Source organism: Microcebus murinus, chromosome 16, assembly GCF_040939455.1.
Source record: "Microcebus murinus isolate Inina chromosome 16, M.murinus_Inina_mat1.0, whole genome shotgun sequence".
NCBI classification, from domain to species: Eukaryota; Metazoa; Chordata; class Mammalia; order Primates; family Cheirogaleidae; genus Microcebus; species Microcebus murinus.
Window position 1 is genome coordinate 55,428,133 of NC_134119.1, and position 24,324 is coordinate 55,452,456.

Consider the following 24,324-nt stretch of genomic DNA (forward strand, 5'->3'; position numbering starts at 1 on the left):
CTACACTGTACGTCTATACTGCTTTCCCACATGCACTCATGTCCACGATGTCATCCATTCCTCCTGGCAGCCTGGGAGGAGCTGCTAGTCCTGCATCATGGGGGAGAACTTGAGTGCCGGGACAGCGTGGAGCAGCCCTCCTCTGAATCCACACAGCCAGTGGCCCTGGACCCAAAGCAGCTCCTGAGAAAACTGACTCCCATCATGGACGTGGCCATACTACAAACGTTCCCAGGCAATGGGCTGGGGCCCGTTCAGCCGCTCAGACATTCACTTATCCCTCCGCTCACACCCCGCTGGTGACACTGGGGATCCTGCCCACTTGGTTCTCCTGGACCAGCTCAGGCCCTTCCTTCTGACTCCCCCGGACTCCGCCCGTCCTTCAGTGCCCAGCTCCTCCCACCTCCCCCCCGCAGCCCCCTGACGTCCAGTGCCCAGCGCCAGGCTCCGCGTGCTGCTGCCCCTCAGCTGGCTGTCCCTCAGCACAGCAGCCTCCCGCGGGCAGTCCACTCGATGGGCTGAGTGGTGTCCCTCCAGAGCTGCATGTTGAAGTCCTCACACCCAGGACCTCAGAGTGGGACTGTATGTGGAGACAGGGTCTTTGCAGAGGTAATTAAGGCACAACGAGGTCATACGCATGGGTCCCTGATCCAATCTGACAGGCGTCCTTATCAGAAGAGGAGATTAGACACACACAGACGACACAGGGAGAAGGCGGCCACATACAAACACCAGGAAGGGCAGCCTCAGAAGGCACCACCGCTGCTGGCTCTGATCTTGGACTTTGGGCCTCCAGGACTGTAAGACAATCTATTTCTACTGTTTAAGCCACCCAGTCTATGGTACTTTGTCATGACAGCCCTGGTAAACTCATGCAGTGCCCCAAGCCTCTTTATCTCCTAAGGCCTTTCTCCTGCCTGGCTCAGGGAAGGGGTCCAGTTCCAGATACTTCTGGAACTGAACTTATACTGTCCTCTAGATGATTTACTAAGGCTTAAACTTTTGCTTGGACAAGTGGAAAAGTTTCTAACAGGGAAGGGTTGGACAGAGAGGGAAACTCTCTTGAGTACCATTTAAGCAGAATGTGTGAGATGACCACATCCCTTCCTTCATTACACCAACTACCTAGACAGTAGATCCTTGACTCACCGAAGTACCTAGAAAAGATACAGTGTCCACCTGAAGGGAGTTGCTGTCTATTTGACATGATTCTTCCACATCCCTGGGTGACCTGAGGCCGGTGGCTTCACCTCCCCAAACTGTTGCACACCTGTATGGGAATAATGATGCTCAGCGTGCCTCGTTCACACGCCCCTGGCAACTTGGCTAGTGGATCTGCGTTGATCTCTGTCCTTCCAGGCAGTGCAGGCTTGTTAAAACATGAGCACAGTTTCTTCCACATCACAGTTGTCTCCGTGTGCGTCCCAGGAGACAAGGCAGGGGTGGGTCAAGTTTAGACTGGCTGCCCCTGGTGCCAGCCACATAACCTCGGGCAAATGGCTCAGCCCTCTCTCACCCATAAGATGGGAATAGTGATGCCTTCAGCGTATATAACTGAGAGAACCAAATGAGAGACGCGTGGAAAGTTCTGGCGCAGAGTGGGTGCTCTCTGGCTGCTGCTTCATGAATCCAGTTTAAAGAGAGGGCCCGAGGAGTCGCAGGAAAGGAAAGGGTTGTTCTAGCTGCTGAGGACTTCCTGGAGGAAGGCAGTGGACTAAGCCTTGTGGGGGAGTGGGGGACGGGCTTCAATGTATCCTGAAGGAGAATGACATAATCATCACTAACATCAATGCCCCCTTGTTGAGAAATGACCTTTGGAATGGAGACCCCACCAAGTCCAGAAAGTCACCAACAGGTCAGTACTATCCATATTGTCCATCTCTTGAGCCTCTTCCCACACTCTCTACAGTTCCCACGACTCTTTCCTGTGCGGGTTTTCATGCAGCTATTGCTCACTCTTCTCTATGCGCTGCCTTCCCTTAGCCCCCACCTGCTGCTCCCCCCCCCCCCCGGGAGGAGGGAGGGGTAGGGACAAGGAGGGACTGCCCAAGGTCACCAGAATACCCATATAAGGGAGAGAGAAAGAAACCAGGACTTACCAATTTCTTTTTCACTGAATTGCTTTCTTTGTTTTCTGCTGGGTCCTTTTCACTGAGCTTCATGGTTTATTTTTCAGATTTTGGACTTTTGTTATTGTTTCTGAGAAAGAGAAGAAAGGAAGAAGCCATGGGACACTTGCTGTCACTATGGGCGGCTCAGAGGAGGTGGCTCCAAACAGCCTTCGACAGGTTTGCTGTGAGGGCCCTGGCAGGGACACCAGGAGGGGACACAGCAGCATCCTCAATCGGACCCCAGGAGACCTGGGCTACTCCTGCTCTTCTCTGGCCTCAGTTTCCCCATTTTTGAAATGCAGGGTTGGACTACATCTATGTTTCTTACGCTGCCTTACAGCTTATGAAATGCGGGCCACCCCCCCAGCATAGTCTCATTCAGAGGTAATTCAGTTTGGAAACACTAGACTGTCTCCGAGATGTGAATGTAAAATCAGTGCAAATTAAATGAAATGCTAATGTTATCTGCCAAATTGGGAACAGTTACCAAAATTATCCTCTGAATCAGCGGCATGACACAAATAGGAAATTGTACAACTTTTCTGGAGTTTAGAAATATGTTCCTAGAGCCATAAAAATATTTATGCCCTTTGGCCCAACTTTGCCATTTATAAAAATTTATCCTAAAGCAGTAATAAAAATGTGCCCAAAGATTAAAGTCCAAGATGATCATTGTAGCATTTTTCATGTCAGAAAAGTGGTATTTACAATAGGAAAAAATATCTAGCAGGGAAATTTTAATAAATTATGGTATATTCATATGATGGAAATTTATATAGTCATATTATGGTATGTGAGAACATTTGATGCCAGGAGGCCATGCTCATAATAAATTCTTATTTGACAAAAAAAAAAGGAAGATGTATAAATAAATATTATTCAATATTAAAATATATATACTTATTAATAGATTCATGACTATTAAATAATATATGTACTTAAACTATATTAGTGTGTGTTTTTCTTAAAATAAATTTAAAACATAATATGAGAGCAGAAGATGGATGCATATTCATAGGCATAGATAGTAGACTGGCAGGAAACTACTTGGCCAGGGCATTTTATCCAATTTTTATCTTAGTCTTTGTTTTCCTATAGTTTTTCAAAGTTCTACACTGAAAAAAATACTTATATAACTGGACCCACGAGTTTTTAAAATTGTTTTAAATTTAAAAAAATTTTAAAGAACAAAGCACTTAAGGTCTCAGGTAGCCACGTATAGTTAAAATAATGCTTTAATGTTCTGTTTCTTGGGGCAGAAAATACCATTCTGGAAGAATGTGCATTTCTTACAGCATGATGAACTCTGAGCCACTGATTTAGGTCCAGAAGTCATTTCAGCTGGCTAGACAAGAATGTTGGTTGTGAGCAACATTCGAGGCCTGCACTGAGGGGCCGGCCGCACCGGTCTCACCCCGGCACACACTGCAGGGACGACGTCCAGCCCTCTGGAGCCGCGTGCACTGCAGGCCTCTCTGCCGCTGCTTAGGCTGTGCCCTTGGCCCAGTGCCTTCCTCCTTCCTCTGCCTCACCTTTGAGGCTCACCTGCTCGGTCCATTTGTTCCTTCTAGAAATCTGGATCACTCCTGTGTGTTCCGTGGCATGTTCCACGAGCCCAGCAGGACCAGGTTGCTGGGCTGACTGTGCCTGTATCTGTGTCCTCGCCAAGGACTGCGCCCTCCTTGTGGTGTTCATTGTGTGTGTCAACTTGCCTGTGCTACAGTGTCCAGCTGTTTGGCCAAACATCTGGAGAACAGCCTGGATACTGCTGGGAAGGCACTCTTTAGATACGGTTAACATTTGGCCCAGCTGACTTCCTGTAAAGCAGATGGCCTCCATAAGGTGGGTCGGCCTTTCCCAGCCAGTTAAAGGTCTTAAGAGAAAAGGCTGAGGTCCCCTGAAGAGGAACGAATTTGCCACACTATAACATAGAAATTCTGCCTGAGTTTCCCGCCTTTGGCCCAAAACTGCAAGCAACACCAACCCTGCCAGAATGTCTAGCCTGCTAGCTTGCCCTGTGGGTGCTGGGCTTGCCACCCTCACAATCACATCAGCTGATTCTTCAAAGAAACCTGGATAAACAGGCAGACAGATGGAGGGTGTATCTCCTACTAGTTCTACTTCTCTAGAACTAGTAGGACTGTTCTCTAGAACTAGTAGGACTGTAGTGACTGATATGCTCCTGCACTCCTCCTGCTCGGGCCATAACTGCTTCATCTGCACCCATAGTCTGACAGCCTGGCCAGAGAGGTGCAGGGTAAGCAGGATGGGGGGTGGGGGGTGGGTGGAAGTGAAGGGAAGGGAGGAGACAGAATGGGCTCATGGGATGGGACGAAGAAATTCAGAATTAGGGTATCCATGTTCACCAAAATGCTCACCTCTAGGGACTCGTTGTCATCCTAGTTTATGTGACTGTTGTCACTTCATAACTCCAGGAACTGCCATCCACGAAGATGACCTTGTAAATGTTGCTCTGGAATTACACAACATGGTGGCCCTACAGGTGCCTAAGGATAAAGACAGTCTCCAAATGATTGCGAGTCAGGATTTGGAAGGACATAAGCCATTGGGATCAGCGACCTGGGTCCCCTTGCTGGCTTTGCCACTGACCCACCTGTAAGTCTGTTCCCTTATCAATCTATTGAAGATAGGTATCCTTCTCTCACAGCATGATTATTAGATGAAGGATACTGTACATAAAAGGCCTGGGAGCTGCCTGGCAAACCCTTGTCTAATTAATGACAACTATCATGCACTGAGCTGGAGAAGACTCGGAGAATAATAGATTTGGGAGCGGGAGGAACTGAAGAGTTCTGTTTAGGGAGTGTTGACCTTGAGATGTTTGGGGACATCAAATTGTAAATAGCACTTGGGCCATTGGACAGAAGAGTGGTGCTCAAGAAGCGTCTGTGATGCAAATAAATTAAATGGTCATTAACGCCGTGGGAGTAGGTAAGATCACCCAGGGAGAGAAAGTAGGAAGAGAAGATGCCTGAAGAACTCCAACCTGGAAAGAGAAGACAGAGGATGGTAAGTGAGAGTTAGGTGATAGGAATGGCAAAACAAGAACTTTGAGAAGACGGGAGGGTCCGACTGTGTTGGCCATAGTCCCAGGTCAAGTAGGAGGAAGAGTAAGTGTCCACAGCATGTGGCCACGTGGAGGCCATCAGTAACAAGGGTGACATGAGGGGAGAGGGTGACAAGAGGCTGGCGCTTCTGGAGAAGAGCCTTGTGCGGACAAGTCTTCCCACAACGCTGACGGTGAGTGGGAGCAGAGGAGAGGGCATGTGGTAGGGTATGGGGTCAAAGGTACAGCGAGGAGTGCAGGTCTGGAAGGGGGACAATGGGGACTCCAGTCCAATGGTGTGATGTTCTAACGGCACTGGTAGCCTGTTCATGTATCCATGTGAATCGTGAGGCAAAGCTGAGAACTGAAGGGGAAAGAAGGCAGCTGATGGTGGCAGGAGTGTGGAGCCAGCCGTGGACTCATCACTGAGGAACCTGGAGAGCTGCCTGGCCAGGCTGTGGGTGGTGCTAGGGTCTATCTGTGGCTCAGCGGTGGAGCAAGCAGGTGGGAGAAGACAGGGGACATTCTGAGCTGCCACTGGGGGCTTAGATAGGAAAACGGCTGAGAGCAGACGTGGCACAAGCTGTGGTCCCCACATGGCTTTCGTTGGGATATACTATGTCCATGCAAAGTGGGAACCACCTAGAAACCAAGGTCAGGGCAGATGAACAAGCACGAATGTGGGGGAGGCAGTGAGGCCAGAGCTGGGGGGAGAGGGCAGTGAGCACAGCAGTGATGGTGTGTGTCCGGCATTCCCACAGGATGTGACTGGGGCAGGGGGACCTGGGCATGGGGTGGGGGAACGGAGCGCTCAGCAGACCCTAAACAACGAAGCCTCTGTGCCGAGAGGAGGAGGCTGAGGCTGGGAGAGACCTGCACATTCTCCCAGAAAACGTGCCGAAACCTAGAACGCTGCTGGCACCAGGAGGGTGCGGGTGGTGGGTTGTCCTTTTTCCAGGTCACTGCCAACTCCAAGCTTCTCCTACACCCCCACCAGCAAGGAAAGGTCAATACTGACCCCGCCTGGGGGAGCTGTAGGCAGCAGAGGCTCAAGGCTCCCCCCTACAGACAGACTACTCAGAGCTGAAGGTGCCCTCGTCTTCCTGAGACGTCTTGGCACAGGTGGGAAGCTGACTGCCCATGCAGAGCAAGGCCAAGTGCACACAGCTTGCACCCGAGGCAGCATGGACTCCTGAGCCATGCGTCCAAATCCCAGCTCTACAGCTTACTAGCTGTGTGATTTGGGGAAAGTTACTTGACCTCTCCGAACCTCCATTTCTTTATGTCTTAAATGGGGGCAATGCCATGAGCTACCTCATCAGCCCACAGTGAGGATGAAATGAGTCCATGTGTGTGAAGCACATGGTAAATGCCAAATGCACGGCAGCTTTCATGCTCCTCCCCAGGGGCACAGCCTTTGTGGAACACAGACCAGGTACTCGCTGTTTGTGAGAGCCTCAAGGAATGGATGGTGTTTTAGAACTTACTAAAGGGAAAGGGGGGGGGCATGTGGCCTTTGACTGAAGAACTCTAAACTGCCTCCAAGTAATTCTCTTAGGCTTAAATAGAATGATAGATTACTAAAATAACATACATAAATACATAAGATAAATAAACATAAGATAAATAAACACCATGCGTGGTGAGGGCTTCAAAAATGCTAGCTCTGTCTTTCCAATCTGTAATGACAGCACTAATCTCACTGCTATTTGAGACTGCTGCCCTGCTGATACCCACCAGAATGGACATGCTGGTTCTTACAAGATCAAAATGCTGCTGTACCCATTGGTGAATAGCCACCTGCCCACGTCCCCAAACGCCTACCTGCCACTTTGGCAGCCCAGAACCCTCTCTGCTGGGCCTCCCACATCCAGCAGCTATAAAGTTGGCATCTAGCATAGCAGAGCACCAGGACTGCTCTAGGCAATCTGACTGGTAGGGACCTAGACTTTAACTGGGGTTAAATATTTATTAATAGAAAATCACCTCTGCCACCACTATTGCTACTGCTGCCAAGAAAACCTGTGTCTGCTGCAATGCTGGGCCCACGTGAGAAATAAAGCTACCAAGGCTTGACGTGACTTCACTCCCCAAACCTGTCAGAGAGGTTGGATCTGAGCCCAGACAGCCTGGGGCCAGACCATCACTCTCACTGAGCCTGTGTGGGGTGGGGACAGAGGCAAGGACAGACACTGGCGAGCACTGGTGAGCCACAACAGGTCAGCAAACAGCAAGTGGCACTTGTTGTCCCGCATGTGGTTCATGAAAGCTGGAGACCAGCCTTCCTGGAGGTGCCTGGAGCCACCACCTCACACACTGTCCGCCCTGTGATGTGGCCCCCAGGACAAAACCAGGCAGTCTCAGCCACCCACTGGCCAACAGCTGTGCACAGAGAACCCCACAGCGCACCTGGTCCCCAAGTTCTCCAACTGATTAATGCTTGGCTGTGACTTGCTTCTGAATTTTCAGGGTTGTCTGCTGACTTTGGCATGAAACTAAAGCAGATCCCCAAACAAGAAAATGAATGTGGAAAACATAGCACCTTTGAGAGAGAAAGGGAAGGAAGAGGAGGAAGAGGAGAAATATGGGAGGGAACAAGGAAAGAAGAAAGAAAAGGAAGGAAGGAGGAAAGTAAGAAAGAGAGAGAAGGAAGGAAAGGAGGAGACAGAGAGGAAGGAAGAGGAGAGGAGGTAGAGGTAGGGAGGAAAGAAAGAAGGAAGGAAAGGGAGGAATGGAGGAAGATAGAGAGAGAGGGAGGGAAGGAAGAAAGAAAAGTGGTGGAGGGAGGGAAGAAGGAAGGAAGGGGGAGAGAGAGAGAAAGGACAAAGAGAGAGAGATTATCAGATTATTGGACATTGGAATAGCGACCACAGCTGTAATCATAATCAATTCCATTTTTATATGAACAATTGTCGGATACCGCACTAAGCACTTTTTGTGCATATTCTCATTTAATTGTCACCACAACCCTGTAAAGTTGATTTCAAATCCTTCGTTCTAGCTGCTCCATAAAGGTCTCAGTCATTCTTGGAATTTTCCTCAAAGCCCGCCCCAGTCCGCAAGCGGCACTCACCTGTTTCCGGAGCTTGCCTCGCTTGTTCCGGTCTAGCAAGCAGAGTATGCCTGATAAACAGATGGGGTCTCAACTTAATTAGATGTCAACCTGGGAAATTGTGAAGTTGAGCAGTGTTAATGATTAAGCCACATCCAGCTGTTCCTGTAAACTTTCTCTGTGGCCCATCTTGATAAGCGATAAATGGTTAACCACTAACTGTTGGTGACTGGCTCAGCTCATCGCAATCAGCAGTGCGTCAGCATGTTCTGGCCCTGGAGTCCGAGGGTAGAGGTGTCTTGGTGAAGCCACTGTTGACGAACGGACCGGACTCTCCTCCACCTCTCTGGGCGTCACAGCCCTTCTCCTTAACACGAGGTTGTGCCTGGCGCAGAGCCCCCTGCCTGGGCTGGGGGGGAGTGAGTAAAGTGACGTGGAGAGTTGGAAAGCAGAAGCCAGTCAGGAGTAGGCAGATCAAGTCCTACATCCAAAAGAGCAGGATGAGGGGCTGGCTCTTGTTACCTGTCCCTGTCGCAGGAAACTCAGCCAGGGAGAAATACCTGAGCACCCTCACCTGCAAAATGCTGTACCCATGGTCATTGTCATTTTTTCATCAATGTCACATTGCCCTCTCTCTCCTTAGCTCAGCAGTGATGCACACCTGCTAGCTCTTCTCACTCTGCAGCATCCTGAGATAAATGGAGAGCTGGGGTGACAGAGATGCAACAGAAAGAGGGGAGGGGCCGGGAGCATTGCCGGGTAGCTCTGGGCAAGATCCAGGCCCAGCCAAGGGCTGAAAAGCTCCCTTCTGACCCAGTCACCAAGAGAAGTGAGGGCTGGGAAGTGAGGGACAGTTCTCTGGAGGTAGCATGGGAAGGTGGGCCCAGTGGGAAAAGGATTCTATGCCGACTCGGGTACATCCTCAGGCCCTGGGGGTCAGTGCTCTCTCAGGAACCTGGAAAAGCCCATTCTTTCCCATTGGCATCAGTTCAGAGCAAGCGGCAACCTTCTGGTGGCTGACCTGGTTTCCTGGTGCCTCCGTGCTGACAAAAGGGCTTGAGCAGAAAGAAATCCCTTGATCCCTGGGGGACGTCTATGCGAGATGTCTTTATGAACCAGCCTCCAGTGTTGGAAACCAACTGAGCCTGGAAAGATGCCATTTCTGTGCCCAGGGTGAGCTCAGCCGTGCTTCAGGAGACCTCAGCCACCAAGGCAGAGGGTGCCTCTGGGCCACACATTGCTTTCCCAGGACTTTCAAGTCTTCCCCAAGCATCCAGCTGGTGGCCACCTCCTCCTTTCCTCCAGTGCTCAGTCAACCTCCTTCTTGGCATCTTTTGAGCTGCAATAAATTATTCCCCAATCCCAGGATTATCCAACTGCTGTTGGTTTACCAGTGTCTGGATAAAGAGTATACGGTGATGACTAGCTGGGATTTGAGGTGATACATCTTATGTACAAATTCCGTCCTGCCAGTCCCCAGTCGTGCCAAAAGCGGTGGACAAGTGACCCCTCTGCAAAGTGGGGACAAAGTGGCACTCACCCCAAGGCCAGATTGTGCAGGCCAAGTGAGAGGCAGCTGTTCTTGGATTGCCTGCCACATAATCAGTGCCAGTAAATATTTGCTATTGCTGTTGGGAAATTTCTTTATCATAATTTTTATTTGTGTTTATTTATTTTCATGTGCTTATAGCATCTGCTATGTAACCATCATCATGCTAGATATTAAGATGGTCACAAAAAAGGGCAAACTGGTTTCTCCTACCTGGTAATTCACAATCTAGTTGAAAGGAAGAGACAACAGAAGGGACCTACATTTAGTAAGCACCCTTGGTATGCCAGGCATGTGCAATGCATCACTCCATTGAAGTCTGGAGCAGCCGGTTGCGGGTTCATTGTCTCCATTCTACAGCTGAGGGTGCTGAAGGTCCAGAGCTTATGCCCCTGCCTGCAGCCTCATCTGGGTGGTGAGAGTTGAGGTTTAAGGTGAGACCCCCCCACTCTCTCCCTTCCCTTTCCCCAGTCCCCATTCATGTTGCTCTGTGGGACTGGCCCCCACCAGGAGGGGACAAGCCCACCAGAGCATGGCCAGGGATATTTCTTTTTTGGGCAGCCCAGCATCCAGACAGACTTCTCATTTGGGGAAACCCCCCCATTTAAGGGCTTTGTGTCCTCTCACCTTCCCAAGGATTTCCCTCCAGCCATGGCCCCAATTCTCTTGAGCATTATCAACTCCTCCCTCTCTGTTGGATCCTTCCAGGCTATGTACAAAAATGTCTTAGTAGCACCCATTAAAAAAAAAACAGAAAAAAAACTAAGAGGTACTGGCAAGGGTGTGGAGAAATCGGAACATTTGTACATTGCAGTGGGGATGTGACCTGGTTTAGCCACTGTGGAAAATAGCTTGGTGGGTCCTCAAAAAGTAAACGTAAAATTACCATAGGACCCAAAAATTCTACCACTCGGTATATACCCCAAAGAATTGAAAACAGGTGTTCCAACAAAAACTTGTGCACAAATGTTCATAACAGCAATAGTCACAATGGCCAAAAGGTGGAAATGGCCTGAATGTCTCCATGGCGAATGGATAAGCTAAGTGTGGTCCATCCGTACAGTGGAATATTACTCAGCCATGAAAAGGAGTGGAGTACTGAGCCACACTACAACATGGATGAGCCTTGGACACATTATGTAAGTAAGTGAAGGAAGCCAGACACAAAAAGCCACAATTTGTATTTCAGACTCTGCATTTGGGATGACCCCCTGGACATCAACTGGACCTATGGACAGGTCTGGGAACAGATCCAAGAAGCATTGAGAGCCTTTACACAGGAAATCTCCCAACTGAGAAGATAATCTCTGCTTCCCAACCCTACGAGCTCAACCCCCACCAATCAGCAGACCCAAGTGTAGGGCAGAGGAAGGGCAGAGGAATTTGTAGGACAGAGGAAGGGCAGAGGAATTTTTCCAATTGTCGGGAATTTACTTGGGTGGGGCAATGAGCTAACTGCAAACCTTTGCTTCTGGTCATTGCTTGCTTGCTACACCGCTGGATGGGGAGTTATGGGATGAGGTCATTGAAGCACGGGCGACTGGCCCATCAGGCAATAGAGGGCAACCAACCCGCCAATTATTTCAGAAGGCAACAGTGGGCAATCAGTCATTTTAAAGGTCAAGGCATGATCCATGCGTAGTCAGCTTGTGCACAGCTTGTGCACCATGAGAATAAGAGGTCGGGGTCCTTGCCTGCGAGAGTGGCCACTGCGTTGGTGCTCTGGGGCTTGGACCCTGGCTAGCCAGAAAATAAACCTCCTCTTGTGTGATTGCATCCTCGATGTCTCTGCTTTTCTGTCCGGTGGGGCTGTGGAAGGTCGGTCCCTAACATCTGGGGGCTCGTCCGGGATTTGCCTTCCCCACAGACTACCAGATAGAATTCAGGGCTGAGGGAGGAGTATGAAAATCCACCCCTGGACTAGCCGGGTGTGGTGTTGGGCAAGGGACGTGGAATCCCCTTGCAGGACCCCGGATCAGGACGCCGGCACAGGACCTAGGTGGACGCGCTGGTGGGTCGCCGGTCGGAGCCAGGCAGAGACGTCCTCTGGCCCCATTGGGACTCCGGAGCTGACCTTGTAGCCAAGGGCTCGGTCAGGAGGAGACCGGGGAGCAGGTCCAGACCAGGTTAGGCTGTCTGTTTACCTCACTGTCCACTTGTCTATTGTCTGTTTTGTTTGTCGTCGGCTTTCTGTGTGTGTGTGAGTGAGTGTGACATCTCTTGTTGGCTTGTTGGAGTCTCTGGGTTCTGTGGTTTCAGCCCGAGAACCCACCAGGGTGGCATGGGTTTTCGGGCTGGGGCCGTGGAATCAGGGGACCCACGAAAAGATCTGCAGAGGTGACTAGAACCTCCAGGTGAGTATTCCTCTGCATGGGCTAGCAGCACACAGTGTATCTCCTGCCACCTGTGCCAGGAGTGGCTAGTGCGGGAGGGGCACAGCCGTTACCTCCGTAGGGAGTATGAAAGGCTAGGGATTCAGATCCTTGTCCCCAGTGCCCCAACTGCAGAATATCGGTTTGCACATCCGCCTATTATCGACTAGCCATGGGACAGGCTCTAACAACACCGTTGTCCATCCTGGTGAGCCATTTTAAGGATGTCAGGGCAAGGGCACACAACCTGTCCTTGGAGGTCAAGAAGGGAAAGTTTGTTACCCTTTGTGAGGCCGAGTGGCCCACGTTTGGAGTGGGGTGGCCCAGGGAGGGCTCGTTTGATACCTCCTTGATCGAAAAGGTAAAAGGGGTGGTATTTGGCCACCACGGCCACCCTGATCAGATCCCCTATATTCTGGTCTGGCAAGACTTGGTTCGAGACCCGCCACCCTGGCTGAAGGCCCTCCTACCTGCCCCGAGGGGAAAGGCGGAAGTTCTGGCAGTTAAAGAAGTCAGAAAGGAGGGGGCACGGAGTCCGAGGTCCCTTGGGACGCCAGTGTTGCCAGACTCCAGTTTCTACCCAGACCTAAAGGCGCTCCCTCTGAGGGCAGTGGGATTCCCGGGAGAGGACGGAGCGCAGACATGCCAATACTGGCCCCTCTCTACTAGTGACCTCTATAATTGGAAATCTCAAAATTCGAACTTCTCCGAGAATCCGAGAAACCTAATTAATCTTTTAGACTCTGTTCTTTTTACTCATCAGCCCACCTGAGATGATTGCCAGCAGTTGCTTAAGGTGCTCTTCACAACGGAGGAAAGAGAAAGGGTTCAGGGGAAGGCACGGAAGCTGGTTCCGGGGGAGAACGGCAGACCTACTACAAACCCGTGAACCATTGGCTGAACTTTGAACGGCCGCTTTGGGATTACAATGAGGCTGAAGGTAGGGAGCGTCTCCGGGGCTACCGCCAGACTCTGATGGCCGGTCTCTGTATGGTGGCACGAAAGCCAACTAATTTGGCCAAGGTAGGAGACGTTCCTCAGGGGCCGGAAGAGAGCCCGGCAGCATACTTAGAGAGGATCATGGAGGCCTTCCAGCAGTACACCCCCAAGGATCCCACAATGAAGGAGAATAAGCCGCTGTTATAATGGTGTTTGTCAATCAGGCGGCCCCCGACATTAGGCGCAAGGTGCAGAGAATAGATAGATTAGGTGAGAAGACTCTGCAGGACCTGTTAGAAGTGGTGGAGAAGGTCTATAACAATAGAGAGACGCCAGAAGAGAGGTTAGAGAGGATCAGGATAGAAGAAATTCCAAGCTGGGGAAGCACGGAAAGCAAACAGAGAGATGGCTAAAATCCTGCTAGCCGCCACAAGAGGGGGGCAGATAGGGTCAGAGGATAGGGAAAGGCCCCGCGGGAGATGCTAGGAAGGATTAATGTGCCAATTGCAAAGAGCATGGGCATTGGGCCCAAGAGTGCCCCCAAAAGAAAGGGGGGCGAAGACTTGGAGGTCCTGAAAAAGTCATGGTTGCAGGACAGGTGACAGACGAATAGGGAAGATGGGGTTCGGTCCCCCTCCACAAACCTAGGGTAACTTTGCAAGTGGAGGGTAACCCAGTCAGCTTCCTCATAGATACAGGAGCAGAACATTCGGTACTAATGGAAGACACAGGAAAATTGTCCAGTAAGACCAGTTGGGTGCAGGGGGCAACAGGAGCCAAACTATATCGGTGGACCACACGGCAGAGATTGGATTTGGGTTCAGGACAAATGAGTCACGCCTTTATGGTCATCCCTGAGTGCTCCACGCCACTACTGGGAAGAGACTTCCTTACCAAGCTTAAGGCTCAAATTCATTTCGAAGAAGAGGGAGTAATAATAACTGATAATAAAGGCAATCTCATCAACAGCCACCGGGTCACTCAGATCCTGACCCTGACACAGGCAGATGAATATAGATTGTACTAGCCCACAAAAAGCAGAGAGGAAGGCATGGAGCAATGGCTCTGTGAATTTCCCATGGCGTGGGCCGAGACAGGGGCACAGGATGGGCAAAACACTGGCCGCCTCTTTACATTGAGTTAAAACCCGGAGCCGAGCCAGCCCGAGTCAGACAATACCCCATGTCCCAGGAAGCCAGAGTGGGAATTATGCCCCACATTCGGAGACTCCTGGACAGTGAGATTCTCCGGAAATGCCAGTCGGCCTGGAACACCCCCCTGTTGCCGGTGAAGAAACCGGGGGGGGGGGGGCAGGGGCAGGGAGGGGTAAGGATTATAGGCCTGTGCAAGACCTCAGGGAAGTCAATGCAAAGGCCCTGGATATGCACCCTACAGTTCCTAACCCCTATACTCTGTTGAGCTCTCTCTCTCCCACGCTGTCTTGGTATACCGTCCTAGACCTAAAGGATGCCTTCTTTAGCCTGGCGGTGGCGACACGCAGGCAGGAGATTTTCGCCTTTGAGTGGCAAGACGAAGAGAGAGGAATTCATGGGCAGCTGACGTGGACAAGACTGCCCCAGGGGGTTAAAAACTCGCCTACCCTGTTCAACGAGGCCCTCCATGATGACCTGGGTGAGTACTGAACTAATCACCCAGAGGTGACTCTGCTGCAGTACATGGATGACTTGCTGTTAGCTGCACCTAACCCCCGGGCCTGCCTAGAGGGCACCAAAGACTTATTCAAAGTATTAGGCGAGTTGGGGTACCGAGCCAGTGCAAAGAAGGCTCAAATTTGCAAGGATGAAGTCACCTATTTGGAATATAAAATAAAAGGTGGCCAAAGGTGGCTAACCGAGGCGATGAAGCAGACTGTGTTAAAGATACCCACTCCAGGCTCGAGCCGAGAACTGAGGGAATTCCTGGGGTTGGTGGGTTACTGCCACCTCTAGATTCCAGGGTTTGCGGAAAAGGCTCGACCTCTGTATGAAGGGTGTAAGGCGGGGCGAGCATGGGAGTGGACTGTGCAAATGGAAGATGCTTTTCAGGCCCTGAGGGCAGCCATGCTGGAAGCCCCGGCCCTAGCACTCCCTGATCCTACAAAAGAGTTTCACCTGTTCATAGACGAGAAGAGGGGAATAGCCAAGGGGGTACTCACGCAGGCCTTGGGACCCTGGAAGAGACCAGTGGCGTACTTGTCAAAAAAAAAAAAAAACTAGATCCGGTGGCGGCGGCGGGGTGGCCAGCGTGCTTGCGAATCATCGCAGCCACGGCCTCGTTGGTTAAAGACGCTGATAAGCTCACCCTAGGGCAGCAGCTGCAGATCACCACCCCGCACGCCATAGAGGGGGTCCTGAAGCAGCCACCGGGACAGTGGATCACAAATGTGAGGCTGACACACTACCAGGGGCTTCTGTTGGACGCCCCCCGCATTGAGTTCCAAACACCTGTCGCCTTGAATCCGGCCACGCTTCTGCCCGGCCCCGATTCAGCCACGTATGAGCATGACTGCCTTGAGATCCTGGCTGAAACCCGGATGGCCCCCTTCCAAGCAGCTACCTGACCTGGTTCATGGACGGAAGCAGTTTCGTCAGGGACGGATGCAGGTATGCAGGGGCGGCCATAGTAGATGACCAGGTCAAACTTATCTGGGCAGCACGCCTTCCTCAAGGGACATCAGCACAGAAGGCGGAACTAATAGCACTAACAGAGGCTCTTAGTCAGGCCCAAGGGAAAAGGCTGACAGTGTACACTGATAGCCGCTATGCCTTTGGGACGGTACGAGGCCTGGGTTACAGAACAGTTGCATACGACACAAGGCGAGGATGGCTGGTTTCGGGACAAAGGGCATCGCCTAATAGTGCCAGAACTTTTAGGATGCCACCTGTTCGAACACCTGCATCAGACCACACATCTAGGGAAGAGAAAGATGCTGCAACTGCTGGACACTGCTCAACTCAGGTTCAAGTCACAAAGACGGGTTGCAGATGACATCGTCAGAAGCTGCCGAGCCTGTCAGGTCATGCAGCCGGGGAGGACCAGAGGGACCCACGCATACGAGGGAAAGGGGGAGGCAGCCAGGACTATTTTGAGAAGTAGATTTCACAGAGGTCAAGCCTGGAAAATATGGGTACCGATATTTACTGGTCATGGTAGATACGTTTTCCAGATGGGTAAAAGCCTTCCCTACAAAAGGAGAAACAGCTTTGACAGTAGCTAAGAAAATATTAGAAAAAATAGTCCCCAGGTATAGACTGCCAGAAGGGATAAGATCAAATAATGGGCCTGCGTTTGTCTGTCAGGTTAGTCAAGGGCTGGCCCAGGCTATAGGGATAGATTGGAAATTACATTGTGCATATAACCCCTAGAGCTCTGGGCAGGTAGAGCGAATAAATAAAACAATAAAGGAGACCCTGACTAAATTGGCCCTAGAGACTGGCGGAGACTGGGTGACCCTCCTTCCCTTCGTCCTGTTCCGAGCCCTTATCACTTGGATTTAACCCCTTTTGAAATCATGTACAGCACACCCCCTCCTGTAGTTCCTAGGATGAGCCCTGAGGCTCTTCCGGGACATCCCAAAGAAGTGTTACAAGCGGTGCAGGCTCTGCAACGTGTCCACAGTAAAGTATGGTCAGCCCTCCATGCTATCTACCGGCCTGAGGAGGAGGGTGCTGGACACCCGTTTCACCCACACCAGCCAGGGGACTGGGTGTGAGTGAAACGGCATAACAGCAGAACCCTCAAGCCGAGGTAGAAGGGCCCCTATCAAATTATTCTTGTTACCCCCACTGCTCTTAAGGTCGATAGAATAGTAGCGACCTGGATACACCACTCCCACATGAGACCTGCTAATTAAAAAGACCAGGAGCGGTGCCAGGACCAGTGGAAAGCAACTGCAGATCCGAAGAATCCTCTGACCCGCATGGCGGCGACAGCCCAGGACTGCTGACACAGACTTGGACTGGGGTTGTGGCATCTAAGGATTGACTGGGTGACAAACAAGGATGGGTTGCGGTGGGGGTTGGTTGTTGTGTTTTGGGGATGTTGTGTTTTTGGCCTAATGTTTTTAAGATGGAGACCTACAGCTGTACTTACCGCCCGGAACTCCCACCAACCCCATAACCTTACATGGGTCTAAAAATTACTGTATAATGGTGTTAGTGTTTCCAAAAATAATATACCACACTGAGGAGACAATGTATGAGGGCATAGTAGGGCGAAGAGTCACCAACCTAATTTTTGAAAGAAAAAGAGAGCCCTTCACAGCCATAACCCTGGCTACTTCTTTTGGCTTAGGGGCAATAAGAGCAGGAACTAGTATCTCTTCTCTGGCAATGCAGCAAAGAGGGTTTAATACTCTGAGGGCAGCTGTTGATGAAGATATTGCAAGGATAGAAGATTCAATCTCACACCTAGAAAAGTCACTAACCTCCCTATCCGAGGTAGTGCTCCAGAACCAAAGGGGGTTAGATCTAGTGTTCCTCCAGCAAGGAGGACTATGTGCTTCCCTCAAAGAAGAATGTTGTTTCTATGTAGACCATACGGGAGTTGTTAGAGAATCTATAGCTAAGGTCAGGGAAGGGCTTGCCCGCTGCAAACGGGAATATGAACAGCAAGCAGGTTGGTTTGAGTCTTGGTTTGACAGTTCCCCTGGTTAACAACGCTACTATCCACCCTACTAGGCCCACTCATTATGCTAATCTTAGTCCTTACTTTTGCACCATGTGTAATTAATAGACTAGTAGCTTTTGTGAAAGAACGGATAAACACTGTCCAGCTACTAGTATTGTGACAACAATATCAGCAGCTATGGTCAAGTGCTATAGAACTAGAGCACCTAAGAGACTTTGAGGACAAGCAGGAGTGCTCGTCTGCTACCTAGAGAAATGGGGGAATGTAGGGCAGAGGAAGGGCAGAGGAATTTTTCCAATTGTCGGGAATTTACTTGGGTGGGGCAATGAGCTAACCGCAAACTTTTGCTTCTGGTCATTGCTTGCTTGCTACACCGCTGGATGGGGAGTTATGGGATGAGGTCATTGAAGCACAGGCGACTGGCCCATCAGGCAATAGAGGGCAACCAACCCGCCAATTATTTCAAAAGGCAACAGTGGGAGGAGGATCAAGATGGCGGACGAGAAACACCGCCAGAAAGAGTGTCTCTGCAGAAAGGACAGATTCTAGCAGAAATTAGAAAAAAGAAGCAAGAAAGAGAGCATACAGCAAATGAGGGCCAGAAGGAGGGATACCTGAGACCCCGGGAGACTCCACGGGAGGAGGCTACAGAGGAAAACTGGAAGCTGAGACCACAGGAGCAGCCCGGAGACCAGCGGGAAGGGTAGGTGAATAATTCACCTTTCCCCTCCCCTGCATTTGGGACTGCTGGTGGGCTCCCCAGCGGGTGGAGAGACCTGTGGACACCAGCCCAGAGACGGCCGCCGCCTGCTAGTGGTGAGCCTGTAGCGGACGCAGCACCAGGCTCCCAAATCCCTTGGGGCACCTCCGTGTGCACAGACCCAAGCCTCGCGGCAGGCGCCATATTGCCTCCTCCTCCCCTCCGCTGACCCTACCCGCAGCTGCCCAGAGAGACAATACAGCCACCAGCCGGAGGCACCTCCAGGGAACGGGACCTTCCCTTTTGGGACCCTACAGCTGACTAAGGGGAACTCAGACTGTGAGCTCCCTACCCGCCTGCCCTCCCAGGTGCTGCTGGTACGGTGTTCCCAGGAGAACGGTGCTGACTCAGAGGCTGAGAGACACAGACACAGCTTGGGCTCCCTGTGGGTGAATTGGGACCGGAAATCCTCTCCCTGGTGGGGATACAGTTTGAACTCTGGGACCCAGAGGTCGGACCTGAAGACCAGATCCCATGCACCGAGGTCTAGCATTGCCCAGGGCACAGAAGGGATATTTGTAAACAGCCTGCTGAGGTATGTGTGCCTCAAGGGGCAGATCAGCATCCTAGAGGGCAACCCTTCCCCCAAAGGGAGGCCATGCTCCCAGCCCAGGTGGCGTTCCTGCGCAGGGAACCTCCCTGCCGACATCACAATCCGGGGAGGCCTGGTGGTGTGTGGTCTGGCCTGCTGGCAGAGGCCCAAAAGTAGCTGCAGAGTTGAGGAGGGTGGAAAGAAGTGAGGCCCACTCCCAACTGGGGGTCTCAGACAGCCCCACCCTCACAAGCAGACTTTCTGGCCGAGCGGGACCATTCCAGCCCCGCCCTGACAGCTTTTCCTGGAAGCAGAGAACAGAACTTTGACCCCTGCTAATGGCATTGGTGGTGCCTGAGGGCAGGCTTAACCAACCCAGCTCCACCCAGAACAAGAGCTGATAACAAGACACAAAAACAACAGCATAGCCTGTTCCTCCAAGCAAGTGCCACCTACTGACAGGGACGGCATCCTGCACAGCCTTTTCACAGCACCCACTGACTCATTATACAGGGAGATGTTGAATCTCACCCACAGACACCACCTAACGGCTCAGAAACTAAACAAGGAGTGTGAATACCCAAACAAAAACCTAAAGAAAAGAAACAACAACTGATCAACATGGGAAGAAATCAGCGAAGGAACTCTGGAAATATGAAGAACCAAACAGAAAACACACCCCCAAAGAGGAGCACCAGCCCCTTAGAAACAGACACCAACCCAAATCAGGCAACCAAAATGACAGAAGAGGAATTTCGTATGTGGAACATAAGAACACTCACCGACATGCAACAACAACTCAATAACCAACACAAAGAAACCACAAAAAGCCTCCAGGATCTAGAACAAAAGCTCACTAAAGAAATAGACACAATGAAGAAAAGTTTAACTGAACTCCTGGAAATGAAGAATGAATTCAGAGAACTACAAAATACAGTGGAAAGTCTCAAGAACAGGGTAGATCAAACAGAAGAAAGAATCTCAGAGATTGAAGATAACACCTTCCAATTAAATAAATCAGTCACAGAGATAGAGCAGAGAAACAAGAGAAAAGAGCAAAGCCTACAAGAGATGTGGGATTATGTGAAGAAACCTAATGTGAGGGTCATAGGGTTACCAGAAGGGGAAGAGGACAACACCCAAGGGTTGGAAAAGCTATTTGAAGATATAATAGAGGAAAATTTCCCAGGCCTTGCTCAAAATCTCGATATACAAGTTCAAGAAGCTCAGAGGACCCCTAGGAGATTCAATGCAAACAGGAAGACGTCACATCATCCAGTCATCAGACTGACCAAAATATCAACTAAAGAGGCCCTTCTAAGAGCTGTAAGACGAAAGAAGCAAGTGACATACAAGGGAAAGCCAATTCGAATAACACAAGACTTCTCTAATGAGACTTTACAAGCAAGGAGAGACTGGGGCCCCATTCTCACTCTTCTGAAACAAAACAATGCCCAGCCTAGAATCTCATTCCCTGTAAAACTAAGCTTCATATATGAAGAAGAAATAAAGACATTCTCAGACAAGCAAAGTCTCAGAGAATTCACCAAGACAACACCAGCCCTACAAGAAGTACTCAAAACAGTGTTACACACGGAACACCATAATAAAAGCTCACGAAAATAAAAACAACCAAAACCCAAAGATTAAAGGCCAGATGATACAATGGTTCAAGAGAGAAATCAAAGCAACAACATCCAACCCAACAGAATGAACAGTAATCTACCTTACCTATCAGTTCTCTCAATACAAGTGAATGGCTTAAATTCTCCACTCAAGAGACATAGGCTGGCTGAATGGATAAGAAAATACAGGCCAAGTATATGCTGTCTTCAGGAAACACATCTAACCTGCAAGGATGCATATAGACTAAAAGTAAAAGGGTGGAGATCAGTATTCCAGGCAGGTGGAAGCCAAAAGAAGGCTGGCGTGGCAATTCTAATTTCAGATGATTTAGTTTTTAAACCAACAAAAGTAGTGAAAGACAAAGAGGGTCATTATATAATGGTGAAGGGCATACTTCAACAAGAAGAGATAACAATTTAAAATATATATGCACCCAACTTAGGTGCACCCAGTCTCATAAAGCAAACCTTACTGGATCTAAGCAAATTGATTAATAGCAAGTCCATAGTCACCGGAGATTTCAACACCCCACTGACGGCACAAGACAGCTCCTCCAAACAGAAAATTAATAAAGAAATAATGGACTTAAACAAAACCTTGCAACAACTGGGTCTGACTGACATCTACAGGACATTCTACCCAAAATCCGCTGAATATACGTTCTTCTCATCAGCTCACGAGACATTCTCTAAGATTGACCATATCCTAGGACACAAAGTAAATCTCAAGAAATTTAAAAAAATAGAAATCATACCATGTACCTTCTCAGATCACATTGGAATAAAAGTAGAAATCAACTCTAACAGAAACTCACATTTCTACACAAAAACGTGTAAATTAAACAACCTCCTATTAAATGATTACTTCATAAATGAAGAAATCAAGATGGAAATAAAAAAATTCTATACTGCTACACTGCTGGTGGGACTGCAAATTAGTTCAACCTCTGTGGAAAGCAATATGGAGATACCTTAAAGTGATACAAGTGAATCTACCATTTGATCCAGCAATCCCATTGCTGGGCATCTACCCAAAAGATCCAATGACACTCTAAAAAAAGGGACCTGCACTCGAATGTTTATAGCAGCACCATTCATAATTGGAAGGCTGTGGAAACAGCCCAAGTGCCCATCAATCCAAGAATGGATTAATAAAATGTGGTATATGTATACCATGGAGTACTATTCAGCTCTAAGAAACAATGGTGCTATAGCACATCTTATATTTTCCTGGTTAGAGCTGGAACCCATACTACTAAGTGAAGTATCCCAAGAATGGAAAAACAAGCACCACATATACTCACCAGCAAACTGGTATTAACTGAGTAGCACCTAAGTGGTCACATAGGTACTACAGTAATAGAGTATTGGGGAAGGGGGAGGGAAGAGGGGGGCGGGTATATACATACGTAACGAATGACATGTGCACCATCTGAGGGATGGTCATGCTGGAAACTCAGACTTGTGGGGGGAGGGGGGAAAGGGCATTTATTGATACCTTAAAATCTGTACCCCCATAATATGCCGAAATAAAAAAAAAAAGGAGGGAGGCATGATGAGGCATGTCTGACTTCCCTCCTCCTGGGAGGCAATTTAGTTTTAGGCTATTCCTCTGGCCACAAGGAGATCCTTTCAGTCAGCCTGTATGCGGGTGAGCCTGAAAATTTTATTTTAGTTCGCACCTGTGTTCCACCTTCCTAAAAGGAACCTCAGACTGAATGTGACCCAGTGAGGCTGCTGAAGCAGTTCAGTCTGTCCTGGTGGAGCTAGGACGGGAAGACAGCTGTCTGTCTGGGCTAGAGCAGTCGATGGGAGAGTGCTAAGCATCTCCCCTCCACCTCCAACTCAATGTGTCCTCAGCTCCCTCCAAACCCGCACCTCTGCAGTCATGCCCTTCACGGTGAATGGCATCGACATTCTGCCCCGTGGCCGTACCCTCTGATGGCTCCTGACCCCGAGGGTCACGCACACCCCTGCCTCCCGCCTCTTCTGCTCGCAGCCCTCTCGCCTGCAACACCTTCTCCAGACGTGCAGACGCCCCTCCCTCTGACTCCCCGTGTTAGACACAGCCCCATCACCCTCCAGGTCTCCTGCCCTGCCTTGCTCTACAGTTAATAACAGTGTATCGTATATGTCTACATCACTAACTGTAGATTTTAAATGTTACTACCACAAAAAAATAAGTATGTGAAGTGATGGATATGTTAATTAGCTTGATGTAATCACTCTACATTGTATACATATATCAAAATCATCACATTGTACCCATATGTATTAATATATACAATTGTTATTCATCAACCAAAAATAAATAAATGAGTAAATAAAATATCCTGTGTGACACTATAATGATGGATACACAAAATTATGCCTTTGTCCAAACCCACAGAATGTGCAGCACTGAGCATGAACCCTAATCTACACAATGACCTTTGGGTAATTAGGACGTGTCAATGTGGGCTCATTGACTGTATAGTGTAACAAATGCACCGCTCTAGTGGGGGATGTTGATAACAGGGAGGCCACTCACGTGGGGGAGGGGCAGGAGTGATGTGGGAAATCGCTGTGCCTTCCTCTCAATTTTTCTGTGAACATGAAACTGCACTAAAAACAAAAACATGATCATCCACAAACAACGAAAAGCCATCCTGGCTTCCATGTTTTGAGAACTCCAGGATACTAAAGCCTTTCCCATCTTTCTGGTCTGAGTCTAGGAAATGGCAGAATCCTTCCAACTGAGCCCCTAGAGCAGGGGTCCTCAAACTTTTTAAACAGGGGCCCAGTTCACTGTCCCTCAGACCGTTGGAGAGTGTGCATTGTGGGCCAGGGACGAGTCGGCTGCTAAGCAGGACAGGCAGCTCTGGCAAAAACACCTGGCAACCCGGATAAATGTCCTTGGCAGGCCACATGTGGCCCGCAGGCCGTAGTTTGAGGACACCTGTCCTCGAGTTTGCACTCAAGTCTACCAGGCCATTTCACATGTATGACCAACCCTTAGCAGGAGGTCGTTGGCATCCCCATTTTACAGAGTTGAAAACCAAGGGTTAGAGGCTCCCAAAGCTGACTCTTCTAAAACTAGAAAGTTGGTTGCAGAGAACTCAACTGCAGCTGCACAACTCTACTTTCTATCACATCAGCTGCAGAAAAGTGAGGGGCCTTGCCTTCCAGGGGAGTTGGGTTGAGCAGCTGGGACTCCATTTGTACCCTAGTTTGTAACATCAGCTAGCAGAGGCTTTCAAACCACTGCACATAGCTCTGCAAACAGTCTGGTTTTACAATTCTCATTCACGTTGTTAACTTCCTTTCAGTTCTTCAAGATTAGACAAAAAGGAATAAAGTTTTACTACTATCAGAGATGCCAACCTTTAATCAGCATTATAAAGATTAGATTTTTCATTATTCAGTTGTTTGCATGGCAAACAGGCTGACCCATGAACTTTAGCCTAATTGCATGAAAACTGTGCCAGGTTTGAAAATAGACTGCGTTATTTACTGATCCAATCTAATTAGCTTCACACTTCCAGACCAGCTTTAGATCAATGAGATGCATCGTGTGTTCTCAAGCATGAGTAAGGAGACCTTCTACCCAGGACGGCTCTGTTTAGAGGTTGACTTTTGATGGGGTTTCCAGACCATCATCTTAATGGGCACAGTAGGGTGATAGAGGAGGTTCCCCCAAATTTATTTG

The 24,324-nt window shown here is 49.6% G+C and overlaps 1 protein-coding gene across 3 annotated transcripts in view; it reads right to left on the reverse strand.

The window, feature by feature from the left end:
• Nucleotides 1-8,361, reverse strand: part of SLC2A9 (solute carrier family 2 member 9) — a 197,561-nt gene extending 189,200 nt beyond the window's left edge. For 2 of the 3 annotated variants that reach the window (XM_075992966.1, XM_075992963.1), the window contains exons 1-2: nucleotides 8,252-8,361; nucleotides 2,100-2,199 (exon numbers count right to left, since the gene is read on the reverse strand). In XM_075992966.1, coding sequence (XP_075849081.1) covers nucleotides 2,100-2,162 — 63 coding nt within the window. In that variant the 5' untranslated portion in view covers nucleotides 2,163-2,199; nucleotides 8,252-8,361. Of the gene's footprint in view, nucleotides 1-2,099; nucleotides 2,200-4,489; nucleotides 4,619-8,251 lie in introns of all 3 variants that reach the window. The other variant, XM_075992964.1, reaches the window with a different exon arrangement.
• Nucleotides 8,362-24,324: the final 15,963 nt, after the last annotated feature.